General features: G+C 40.7%; 1 protein-coding gene across 1 annotated transcript; it reads left to right on the top strand.

The window, feature by feature from the left end:
• The first annotated feature begins 293 nt into the window (after positions 1 to 293).
• On the top strand, positions 294 to 12,076 carry LOC112254217 (F-actin-capping protein subunit alpha-1-like). Its single transcript, XM_024426559.2, has 10 exons — positions 294 to 439; positions 8,369 to 8,432; positions 8,561 to 8,612; positions 8,699 to 8,762; positions 9,098 to 9,304; positions 9,601 to 9,680; positions 9,817 to 9,895; positions 10,068 to 10,139; positions 10,557 to 10,619; positions 10,727 to 12,076. Exons 1-10 carry the CDS (start codon positions 401 to 403, stop codon positions 10,865 to 10,867), a joined length of 861 nt encoding a protein of 286 aa, XP_024282327.1. The 5' UTR covers positions 294 to 400; the 3' UTR covers positions 10,868 to 12,076.
• The last annotated feature ends 1,379 nt before the right edge of the window (positions 12,077 to 13,455 follow it).

The raw sequence follows: 13,455 nt of genomic DNA, 5'->3' as shown, positions 1-13,455 counted from the left end.
GTTAGGGAACGCCTACTCTGTGAAATGCGCGTATGCAATAACACAATTCGCCCTCGCACTCCATCTAAACAACGCATTTTGTTTTTACTTTGGAAAAGCTTAAAGTCTACAAAACGCAGTCCACCATGTTTTTTACAGATTCTCGTTTTGGAAACAGAAAACTGTATGGAGATCAAATGTTTCATCGATGAGAAATTTTTCAGAATTTCGGACAAAATCCAACTCGCTCCATCTTCTCCCACTGCCGAACACTGGGCTTCCTCTCATCGCCATATTTGGTAGTGAGTGGAACGCCAACCGGATGTTTGACATTTATACATCTGGTGAAATATCTGGCTCATTGTTATGTCTATTGTGACACTGTGGAGATCCGCTTCATCACTGTCGCAGATCAGCCAAGATGGCAAATTTCGAAGAACAGCTCACTGGGGAAGAGAAGGTAGCTACATAACTAGTCAGTATTTTGATAAGCTTTGTTCACTGTTTTACGATTTTTAGTAAATTAGCTAGGTTGTTGTGTCCTTCCTAAATTATTTTGGCTGCAGAAATAACGTTAGCTAGTTTGCTAAGCTAGTACCTAGCTAAAGTTAGCTTGCTGACTGGCTGACGTTAACTAGTTAACATGAGCTAACTATCCTGTCTGCTAGGAAATAAACTGACGGAGTTAATTGAACCAACTATTACGCATCATGTAAATAATACCGAACGCAAGAATCAGTTTGCGTAAATACGAGTCTGTAGCGAGCCAAAATGTTTGTAAATGTTAGCTAAGGTGGGTATGTGTCTTAAGACGTAGACACATATACCCACTGTGCTAGACACAACTCCGAAGAACATAGCCATAGGCATCATTCTATTCATTATCACATTGTCTGTCTTGGTGGTATTACATTGCATCTAGCCGATTGACTATAACAACCAGGGCTGTCAAACATTAAATAAAAATATTGATTAATGTCAAGTTCAGAATTAGTTCAAATTAAGATTGAATTAAATCAGATTTAGCTTTTTATTTTTAACTTTACCATAATGACTTCTTGGTTTTGTCTAAAGTAACGGTAAGCACAATTTAGGTAAATTGAAAAACAGCACACTTGTTTTGTTTTTTTTACTTAACAAAAATATAAACGCAACATGAAACAATTTCGAAGATTTTACTGAGTTACAGTTCATATAAGGAAATAAAATCTATTTTAAATAAATAGATTAGGCGCTAATCTATGGATTTCACGTGACTGAGAATACAGATATGCATCTGTTGGTCACAAAAAAAGTAGGGGTGTGGATCACAACCAGTTTGTATCTTGTGTGACCACCATTTGCCTCATGCAGTGTGACACATCTCCTTCGCATAGAGTTGATCAGGCTGTTGATTGTGGCCTGTGGAATCTTGTCCCACTCCTCTTCAGTGGTTGCGGGAAGTAGAACACGCTGTTGTACACGTCGATTCAGAGCCTACCGAACATGTTCAATGGGTGACATGTCTAGTGATTATGCAGGCCATGGAAGAACTAGAACATTTTCAGCTTCCAGGAATTGTGTACAGATCCTAGCGACATGGGGCCGTGCATCTAACATGCTAAAACATGAGGTGATGGCGGCGTATGAATGGCACGACAATGGACCTCAGGATCTTGTCACGGTATCTCTGCATTCAATTTTCCAGAGATAACATTAAATTGTGTTCATTGTCTGTAGCTTATGCTGCCTGCCCATACCATAACACCACCGCCACCATGGCATTGACATCAGCAAACCACTCACCCACAAAACGCTATAGATGTGGTGGTGAGGCCAGTTGGACATACTGCCAAATTCTCTAAAATGACTTGAGGTGGCTTATGGTAGAGAAATGAACATTCAATTCTCTGTCAACAGCTCTGGTGGACATTCCTGCAGTCAGCATGCCAATTGAACAATCCCTCAATTTGAGACATCTGTCATTGTGTTGTGACAACTGTACATTTTAGTGGCCTTTTATTGTCCGGAGCACAAGGTGCACCTGTGTAATGATCATGCTGTTTAATCAGCTTCATGATTTGCCACACCTGTTAGGTGGATGGACTATCTTGGCGAAGGAGAAATGCTCACTAACAGGGATGTAAACAAATCTGTGCACACAATTTGAGAGAAATAAGCTTTTTGTTTGTATGGAAAAAATGTATTTAAGCTCATGAAACATCGGACCAACACTTTACATGTTGCATTTATATTTTTTTCAGTGGACATTGCATAGTTGTTTTTAGCTGTTTACCTTAGATGGCCTTTGGGCAACCCAAATACAGACAGATGGGTCATTTCATCTTACCGTCCAAAGGGAATCTATGCAGCCAGCTATACACTTGTATCCCCTGTGGACCGGTTTGTGCGTAAAACATTATCCATTCAGGCTACAAAGGCAGCAATTTCCTCAACTGGATTAAAGGCAAGAACAGCAGATTTTGTTGTTGAAATATGCATACTTTCTTTATGAAACACCATTTTACACCACCATGCTACAGTGACTAATGCTACTCCCGGATGTTGCGTTTTGCATTCAGCCAATCAGACCAGGATTGAAAAAAGACTGCTGCAATCTGATTGGCTGAATGCGATACGCAACATCTGGGACTTGCATTAGCCACTGTAGAATGGTGGTGAAAAATAAGGAGGAAATCGACACCTTGCAGCCTAAATGGAGATTGATTTGTGTCTGAACCGGTACACGGGGATATGAGTGTATGTGTAGATTCCTGGCTGCGTAGATTCCCTTAAGATGAAATGACTGAAAATCGCCACCTGCTGGTCTTTGAGACTGTATTTGGGATGTTTTCAGTGTATTTTAAAAGGGTGACTAAACACCCCGACGGGCAGGTGTTTTTCTGTTGCTCATTAGAAAAATTTGATTTCAGTCTTGGTGTGTTTTCTGACATCTTCCGTGTTTCATTTCCTCAAAATCCACAGAATAATCTAAGAACTCAAAAAATCTGTAATTAATTAAACTTTTTTTGCAGAGGATGTTTTATTTGACGTCTAAGGAGTTTGCAGTATTTCTCAAGTAAAAAAAGGGTACGGTTTTGAATTCGGTTAACAAATTTGTGCTGCTAGGCAGGTCTCTCACTGCCTATGCTATTGGATAGAGAGCAGTCACCACAGCTGTTAACCCCATGTTAGAAGGCAAATGGACATCGTCAAATCAAAACCCAATCTTAATTTTCTCCTTGTGACGCACATACAGTGTTGTGAAAGTATTTGCCCACATTCTGATTTTCTCTATTTTTGCTACTATATGTTATCAGATCTTCAACCAAACCCTAATATTAGATAAAGGGAACTTGAGTGAACAAATAACAAAAATAATTTATCCTTATTTATTTAATCAACAAAATTATGCAACAATTCTTGTGTGTGGAAAAAGTAATTGTCCCCTTACCCTTTGACTAGGTCATTCCAAAACTTCAAATTTCTGTCTTTTTTAGCCATTTTCATGTAGATTTGATTGTGTGTTTTGACCCAAAGACAACTGGTGGCACAACCAGTTGAGTGTAAGGGGGCAATTACTTTTTGCATAATTTTGTTTATGAAATAAGTATTTAATTGTTGTTGTTCACTCAGGTTCCCTTAATCTAATATTGGGTCTTGGTTGAAGATCTGATAACATTCAGTGTCAAAAATATGCAAAAGTTGAGAATTTGAAAGGGGGCAAATACTTTTTCACGGCACTATGTTCCAAACTCAGTTTTTGACAAAACTAACTTTGACCAAAATGATCTTATTCACTTTGTAGTCATTTTGTATACTACAATAACGGTTTCTGACTCATATTGATGCCCATAGGACATTTTCAAATGGATTTGTTGCTTTTAAAGGCAGTCGCTCTTGAACACGTTCAGATAATGCAATTAATCGCAATAAAAATTGTATTACAAGAACTCTGACAGCCCTAATTACAACACAAGGAACTGTTGACCTCTTACTTGGTATAGGAATCATTTGACTTTTCATGGGATCACACAAACATACTGTACAACCATATTCACAAGACTTCTTCTGAAGAAAATACATTATCATAGTGATTGTGGCCATTTCAACAAATTGCAATTGAATCATCAAAAACGAAACAACCTTCATTTGAAAGCTTGAAAATGGACTGTTCTTGCTGTCAGCTGCAGGCAGATACATGTTTGAAGCTGCCAGTCCCTACTGGGGTGTAACATTCCTATCACTTCAATGGCAGGCCCACAGCAGGGATACGGTCAGATACATGTACAGACCAGTAGAATGAGTATAGTATTTTACAAATACTGCTCTGTGTGGGAAGGTGCCACAGTCTTTGGGAGCATCTACAGTGCTTTCAGAAGTATTCACACCCTTGACTGATTCCACATTTTGTTTTATTCAGGTTGAAACGACAACAAATAAAAAATAATCTCACCAATCTAGACACAAGACCCAATATTGACAAAGTGAAAACATGCAACTGTATTGAAAATGAAATACAGATATCTCATTTACATAAGTATTCACATCCCTGAGCCAATGCATGTTACAATCACCTTTGACAGAGATTACAGCTGTGAGTCTTTCTGGTAAATTCTATAAGAGCTTTACACATCTGGATTGTACAATATTTGCACATTATTCTTTAAAAATGTCTTCAATCTCTGTCAAGTTGGTTGTTGATCATTGGTGGACAGACATTGTCTTGCCATATGTTTTCAAGATAACTTTTTAAAGTCAAAACAGTAACTAGGCCACTCAGGAATTTTCAATGCCATCTTGGCAACTTTGGCTTTGTGTTTTAGGTTATTGTCCTGCTGAAAGGTGAATTTGTCTCCTAGTGTCTGTTGTAAAGCCGATTTGAACCAGGTTTTCCTTTTAGTATTTAGCCTGTGCTTAGGTCTATTCCAGTTCTTTATATCCCAAAAAAACCCTCCCCATTCCTTGGCAATGACAAGCATACCCATAACATGATGCAGCCACTACCATGCTTGAAAATATGAAGTGGTACTCAGTGTTGTCGTGTGTTGGATTTGCCACAAACATAATGCTTTGTATTCAGGACGTAAGTTTCATTTTAAATGCCACATTTTTGACAGTTCTACTTTGCCTTGTTGTAAACAGGATGCAGGTTTTGTTTTTTATTCTATAGAGGCTTCCTTTTCATTCTGTCATTTAGCTTTGTATTGTGGCTTAATTACAATGTTGTTGATCCATCCTCTGTTTTCTCCTGTCACAGCCATTAAACTCTAGCTTTTTTTTAAAGTCACCGTTGGCCTCCTGGTGAAATCTCTGAACGGTTTCCTTCTTCTCTGGCAGCTGAGTTAGGAAGGATGCCTGCATCTTTGTAGTGACTGGGTGTATTGATACACCATCCAAAGTGTAATTCATAATTTCACCATGCTCATTGGGATATTCAGTATCTGCTTCTATTTTTTACATTTTTATTTACGCATCTACCAATAGGTGCCCTTTGTGAGGCATTGGAAAACCTCCCTGGTCTTTGTGGTTGAATCTGAAATTCCCTGAGGGACCTTAAAGATAATTGTATGTGTGGGGTAGAGAGGAAAGTTATTCATTCAAATCACGTTAACACTATTGCACACGGAGTTAGTCCATGAAATGTGTGATTTGTTAAGTGAATGTTTACTCATTAAATTGAGGATTAACAAGGCCATAAAGGGGTTGAGTACTTACATATTGACACGACATTTCAGCTTTTCATTTTCAAATCATTTGTAAAAATGTCAAACACAATTCAACTTTGACGTTGTGGGTTATTGTGTGTAGGCCAGTGACCCCAAAAATATATTTCATCAATTTTAATTTCAGACTAACACAACAACATGTGGAAAAGTCAAGGGGTGTGAATACTTTCTGAAGTAACTTTAGGCCTAACTATGCAGCAGCATACACACAGCAGAACTTGTTTGTTTCAATTTTTGACATGCACCAGTGAAGAGTTGCAAAAATAGAACTATACAGTGAGTACTTCACTTGTATTGAATTAAGCTATGTAACCCACACACCCTTTGGGTCTGCATCTGGACATAAACACAGTACCAGTCAAAAGTTTGGACACACCCACTCATTCAAGGGTTTTTATTTTTACTATTTTCTACATTATAAAATAATAGTGAAGACATCAAAACTATGAAATAACACTCATGGAATAATGTATTAACCAAAAAAGCCTTAACCAAATCCATATATTATATTTGAGATTCTTCAAAGTAGCCAGCCTTTGCCTTGATGACAGCTTTGCACACTATTTGTCATTCTCTCAACCAGCTTCACCTGGAATGCTTTTCCAACAGTCTTGAAGGAGTTCCCACATATGCTGAGCACTTGTTGGCTGCTTTTCCTTCACTCTGCGGTCCAACTCATCCCAAACGATCTCAATTGGGTTGAGGTCGGGTGATTGTGGAGGCCAGGTCATCTGATGCAGCACTCCATCACTCTCCTTCTTGGTCAAATAATCCTTACCCAGCTTGGTGTTATGTTGAGCCATTGTCCTGTTGAAAAACAAATGATAGTCCCACTAAGCGTAAACCAGATGGGATGGCATATTGCTGCAGAATGTTGTGGTAGCCTTGCTGGTTAAGTGTGCCTTGAATTCTAAATAAATCACTGACAGTGTCACCAGCAAAGCACCATCACACCACCACCTCCATGCTTCACGCTGGGAACCACACATGCGAAGATCATCTGTTCCCCCACTCTGCATCTCACAAAGACACGCCGGTTGCAACCAGAAATCTCAAATTTGTCTCATCAAAACAAAGGACAGATTTAAACCGGTCTAATGTCCATTGCTTGCGTTTCTTGGCCCAAGGAAGTCTCTTATTGGTGTCATTTTAGTAGGTGTTTCTTTGTAAGCAATTCGATCATGAAGGCCTGATTTCATGCAGTCTCTTTTTAATTTTTTTTTACATTTCACTATTTTTACCCCCTTTTCTCCCCAATTTCGTGGTATTCAATTGTTTTAGTAGCTACTATCTTGTCTTATCGCTACAACTCCCGTACGGGTTTGGGAGAGCCGAAGGTTGAAAGTCATGCGTCCTCCGATACACAACCCAACCAAGCCGCACTGCTTCTTAACACAGCGCCATCCAATCCGGAAGCCAGCCGCACCAATGTGTTGGAGGAAACACCATGCACCTGGCAACCTTGGTTAGCGCGCACTGTGCCCGGCCTGCCACGGGAGTCACTGGTGCGCGATGAGACAAGGATTTCCCTACCGGCCAAACCCTCCCTAGCCCGGACGACGCTAGGCCAATTGTGCGGCCGGTTACGACGGAGCCTGGGCACGAACCCAGAGTCTCTGGTGGCACAGCTGGCGCTGCTGTTAACCACTGCGCCACCCGGGAGGCCCACGCAGTCTCTTCTTAACAGTTGATGTCTGTTACTTGACCTCTGAAGCATTTATTTGGGCTGTAATCTGAGGTGCATGTAACTCTAATGAGTTTATCCTCTGCAGCAACTAGGTAATTCGGGGTAACGAGGTAACTCTGTCTTTTCCTGTGGCGGTCTTCATGAGAGCCAGTTTCATCAGAGCTTGATGCTTTTTGCGACTGCACTTGAAGAAACTTTCAAAGTTCTTCAAATGTTCCATATTGATTAATATCTTAAAGTAATGGAGGACTGTTTCTCTTTGCTTATTTGAGCCGTTCTTGCCATAATATGGATTTAGCCCTATTTGGTAAAAGACCATCTTCTGCATACCACCCTACCATGTCATAACACAACTGATTTGGCTCAAAGTCGTTAAGGAAAGAAATGCCACAAATAAAACTTTTTAACAAGGCACAACTGTTAATTGAAATGCAATCCAAGTGACTCTTGCATGAAGCTGGTTGAGAGAATGCCGAGAGTGAGCAAAGCTGTCATCAAGGCAAAGTGTGGCTACTATGAAGAATCTCAAATATAAAATAACACTTTTTGATTACTACATGATTCTGTGTGTTATTTGATGTCTTCACTATTCTTCTACATTGTAGAAAATATAACGAAAAACCCTGGACTGAGTAGGTGTCACCTTTTGACTGGTACTGTACATAGGCCTACAATACTGTCGTTCCATCAATGGATTTCAGTGCACTCTAGACTTTTTCAGGGGGCCCTTGTTAAAATGTCCTAGTCCCCCCTTTCTGACACCCCACATGCTTACATATGCATTACAGCTGCTAAAAAAAGCCCCTTCCATCTAAGGAGTGGCTTGGACAGAGCAGAGGTAGGCTCATCAGGCAGCCAAGCCAGTCACTGCTCTCTGCTTCACTCTAGTGACCAGGGTAAAATGGCTATGTCATTATACTGTCACTGTCAATTTTTTTTCGACTGACAGTCAGCCTTAAAAGTTGTTTATCACATTGTATTGTCTTTCCCTCAGGTCCGCATTGCGGCTAATTTCGTCGTCCATGCTCCACCTGGAGAATTCAATGAAGTCTTCAACGGTGGGTATGCTTAGAAATAGTATGATCATTGTACTGTTTATTTACGACCCAGGCACTTGTTTTTTTTATACAGTCTGTTAATGCATTGCTGTTGGTAGTCTCTTGATAATGCCATTTCTTGATTTAAGATGTGCGGATACTGCTCAACAATGACAATCTTCTCAGGGAGGGTGCAGCGCAGTGAGTGGAGTTTTCTTTATTTATCTATATTCTGTTCATGCATTGTTGTGCAAATATAACCTTTTTAACCTGCTGTATTTCAACAGAGCCTTTGCCCAGTACAACATGGATCAGTTCACCCTTGCCAAACTTGAAGGGTATGATGATCAGGTAAGATGCTCAGTCACCTGAACTGTGACTCTTACCCAGCTGTTTTGAAACTGGTTGGTCTCATACTGTGACATGCATACATACAGTACCAGTCAAAAGTAGCCACCCTTTGCCTTGATGACAGATTTGCACACTCATGTATGCATGTATGTATGTTTGATGTCTTTGCTATTATTTGACAATATAAAAATAAGGAAAACCCTGGAACGAGTAGGTGTCCAAACGTTTGACTGGTACTGTACGTATGTGTGTATATATCACATTATCTGTAAGGTCAATGCAGCAACTGATGCCCTCTATCTGTGTCCCTGTGCTCTGCCCCTCCCCCTCTCCAGGTACTGATCACCGAGCATGGAGACTTGGGCAACGGCCGTTTCTTTGACCCCCACAACAAGCAGTCATTCAAGTTTGACCACCTGAGGAAGGAGGCCTGTGACACCCAGCCCCACGAGGGAGAGGAGTCTCTCAGACCGTGGAGAGATGCGTGTGACAGCGCCCTGAGGGCCTACGTCAAGGAGCACTACCCCAGCGGTGTCTGCACTGTACGTCCTCCTTTTCACCTGCAGGATAGGATTCTTAATTGTTTTTTTAACTAGGCAAGTCAGTTAAGAACGTTCTTATTTACAATGACGGCCTACGCCAGACGACGCTGGGCCTATTGTGCGCCGCCCTATGGGACTCCCAATCACAGCCGGTTGTGACACAGCCTGGATTCGCCATAATAATATCTTTAAAGAGCTTTTCATGCTGGAAACATGAATTATTTTGGACTGTACAAGTGTTGTTGATAAAGATGAACATGGTAAACATTGACAGAACCTTGTTTTATTCATCACAGGTTTATGGGAAAACTATAGACGGCCAGCAAACCATAATTGCTTGCATTGAAGGTCACCAATTTCAACCAAAGAACTTCTGGTAAATGAGTGTACAATGCAAGTACACTTTAAGAAGTATTCATTTAAATATACATTTGTTTTGTTTTTGTTTACAACATAATATCTATTTCTATGACTGGGTAAGGAGTCAGGGCTCATTTGATTTGTGTTTTCAGGAATGGCCGTTGCAGGTCTGAATGGAAGTTCAGTATATCCCAATCTACAGCTCAAGTCGTTGGAGTCCTCAAAATACAGGTAGGCTAGTGTCTGTCGCCAAGTGTTCTCCATTTTGTCCGGCTGTGTAAAAGCCTCTTCAAAGACAACGGGTTGGGCACAGGCCCCAAAAAGTCAAATTGATTTACTGAACATATATCTTGTTCTCATGTCATATTGTATATTGCTTCTCACCCCTATCTTGTGGTTATAGGTACATTACTATGAGGATGGAAATGTGCAGCTGGTCAGCCACAAGGATGTCCAGGAATCACTCACAGTGAATGTGAGTTTCCCTTTCAGTAGAATGTGCCCACAATGAGTAGCACTAAAGGCATGCTTATTTTGCAAAGGACACTGGTAATGATAGAACGCTTGAAGTGTCAGTCAGCCCTAGTAGAGGAGACACTTATGATACTCTACTGTAGTTTTGTGGCCTATTTCCTCTAAACCTGCACATAAGTGTTAAAAGGAAGTAGAAGGGTGCAGACTAACTGTTCATTGGGGCATGAGGGGAAGTAGGATGAAGTAAGAAAGAAGAAAAAAAGGCCTTTATGATAGAGAGATGGTCTTCAATCTGTCAAGTTTACAGGCAATTGTCAAAGGCATGAATTCTGATGTTTTTATTGGTCCTTTGGCATGATAACTCTTATCTTACATCCGAGGTGTAACACTTGTTTTTTTTATTCTCTTGTTTTGACAGAATGAGACTCAGACTGCAAAGGAGTTTGTGAAAATCATTGAGGATGCAGAAAATGAATACCAGGTATGCAACTTATGTTTCCTCCCAGTAATATTTTGATAAATTGAAATAATTTAATTTTTCTTGTCATTGGGGAGGGGCGAGAGTCTAAACATTTCTCTCATTTCCAGACGGCCATCAGTGAAAATTACCAGACCATGTCTGACACCACGTTCAAAGCCTTACGCCGACAGCTTCCTGTCACCCGCACCAAGATTGACTGGAACAAGATCCTCAGCTACAAGATTGGCAAGGAGATGCAGAATGCCTAGAGGACAGTGTATCGGTCTGTCTCCGTGTGTTACTGCAAAGACAAATCGCTTGAACGGGTGAAATCAGAAAAGGAGAGGGTGGTCTCATAAAATTTGTGGTCTAATGTGTCTATTTAGTCTGTGTTGAATGCCACGATTTGATGTCAGGAGTTAGTGTACTTCCTTCGCCACGTTACAAGGTGATGCCTTCATTTTAAGAGGACATTTTGATGGGTTGTTCAGCTCTGGCTCATTTGTAACAACAAAAATATAAAAAAAAAAGAAAATGCCTTTACTGACACTGAAAGTTTGGGTCATTGGGTCATCCCCTCCTGCCCGCATACACTCACGCTTCAAATTGTAGTCATACCCCTCAGTTGGTTGTCTGGGTGCCACAGGTAGCAATCTGTTTAAGCCTTGTATGTAACCCTACAAGCGCTGGGATTCAAACAAATGCAGATAAATGACCTGTGTTTTGTGGTTGATCTTTGGTTAAATGTGATTTCAGATTGAGTTGAGCTACCATCCGCTTCCTTGACGGCTTATTTGATCGCCGTTAATGTCCGGGGATATTGCCTTTTAACAGCATGCACACAGCGATAGGCTTTTAATCTGCGTTGGATTGAATTCCGACCTATATAATTTTGTATAGGTATTGGCAAATCTTTCTGTAACCCAAGGTCTCTTCTGAGTGTGGTGTATACTCCGTTTAATGACAAAAATACAGTGCACCTCCCCACCCCAAAGAAAAGACCCAAGTAACAGTTCTGTTCCATCTTTCCCGTGGTAAAGATATGTACTTTGAACTGTTTGGGAAAAAAAATTGAATTCATCACGCTGAATGAATCTTCATTTCGCACACAAGGCAGGCCTACGTGCTCGGCTCTGTGGTTTAATCAAGCCTAAACAAGTACAGTACCATCAGTATCCTCTATCAGTAATTAGGCTACGTTAATATATAATACCTATATTCCCTTTACCTTTTTTAGCTTTTTACACTTTTTAATTTTTTTTATACAAAATGTATAATTAACAAAAGGAATGAAGTTGCACCAAATGCAGTGCTGTAACTACTTTGATCATTAACTGTTAACCATACTGTTTCCCATCCCAGTGTTGAAATATTCTGAGTGGGAGAAATTCAAATCAGAATTGGTGCCAAATTTGTAAATTCTGAATAACACTGAAAATATAGTAAAGGGACAATTTGAATAAAGACACATTATTGTATATCACTTTATAATGAAGTACTTGAAATGCACCTCTTGATTGTTTACATATGAAATATAACACAGATGTATTGTCTGTGTACTGGTACATTTGTGTCCAATGTGTAAAAGCATTTTGGACAATACACTATTTTTGCCATATTGTCCTCTGCTTTCAGTTCTTATGTCTCAACTATTCTATACAGTGCATTCGGAAAGTATTCAGACCTTGACTTTTTCCACATTTTACATTACAGCCTTATTCTAAAATGGATAACATTTTATTTTTCCCCCTCCATCAACACACAGTACCCCATAATGACAAAGCAAAAACTGGTTTTTAGTCATTTTTGCAAATGTAAATAAAAAGAAGTATTCAGACACTTTGCTCAGTACACTGTTGACGCACCTTTGGCAGTGGTTACAGCCTCGATTCTTCTTGGGTATGAAGCTACAAGCTGGCACACTTGTATCTGGGGAGTTTCTCCGGTTCTTCTCTGCAAATCTTCTAAATCTCTGTCAGGTTGGATGGGGAGCATTGCTGCACAGCTATTTTCATGTCTCCAGAGTTGTTTGATCAGGTTCAAATCCGGGCTCGAGCTGGGCCACTCAAAGACATTCAGAGGCTTGTCCCGAAGCCACTCCTGCATTGTCTTGGCTGTGTGCTTAGGGCTTAACCTAAGTCCTGAGTGCTCTGGGGCAGGTTTTAAAGGATCTCTGTACTTTGCTCCATTCATCTTTCCCTCGAATCCTGACTAGTCTCCCAGTCCCTGACACTGAAAAACATCCCCACAGCATGATGCTGCTACCATGCTTCACTGTATAGGGATGGTGCCAGGCTTCTTCCACATGTGATGTTTTGCATTCAGGCCAAATAGTTCAATCTTGGTTGCATCAGACCAGAGAATCTTGTTTTCCATGGACAGAGTCCTTTAGGTGCATTTTGGCCAACACCAAGCGGGCTGTCATGTTCCTTTTACTGAGGAGTGGATTCTGTCTGGCCACTCTACCATAAAGGCCTGATTGGTGGAGTGCTGCAGAGATGGTTCTCCTTAACCTGAAAGGTTCTTCCATCTCCACAGAGTAACTCTGGAGCTCTGTCACAGTGACCATCGGGTTCTTGGTCATCTCCCTGACCAAGGCCCTTCTGCCCCGGATGCTCAGTTTGTCTGGGCGGCCAGCTCTAGGAAGAGTCATGGTCATTGGTGGTTCAAACTTCTTCCATTTAAGAATGATGGAGGCCACTGTTCTTGGGGACCTTCAATGCTGCAGAAATGTTTTGGTACCCTTCCCCAGATCTGTGCCTCGACTCAATCCCGTCTCGGAGCTCTCTGGACGATTCCTTCGACCTCATGGCTTGGTTTTTGCTCTGACATGCACTGTCAACTGTGGGACCATATA

This window comes from Oncorhynchus tshawytscha, linkage group LG07 (genome assembly GCF_018296145.1).
Source record: "Oncorhynchus tshawytscha isolate Ot180627B linkage group LG07, Otsh_v2.0, whole genome shotgun sequence".
Taxonomy (NCBI): domain Eukaryota; kingdom Metazoa; phylum Chordata; class Actinopteri; order Salmoniformes; family Salmonidae; genus Oncorhynchus; species Oncorhynchus tshawytscha.
The sequence above is the reverse complement of the archived record's forward strand: the minus strand, read 5'-3'. Positions and strand labels throughout refer to the sequence as shown.

Bases quoted from the DNA above. Each gene is read 5' to 3' on its own strand.
- LOC112254217 (XM_024426559.2), top strand. From the start codon at position 401: ATGGCAAATTTCGAAGAACAGCTCACTGGGGAAGAGAAG. The intron at 9,681-9,816 runs GTAAATGAGTGT...TTGTGTTTTCAG, and splicing joins TTTCAACCAAAGAACTTCTG to GAATGGCCGTTGCAGGTCTG. The intron at 10,620-10,726 runs GTATGCAACTTA...TCTCATTTCCAG, and splicing joins ATGCAGAAAATGAATACCAG to ACGGCCATCAGTGAAAATTA.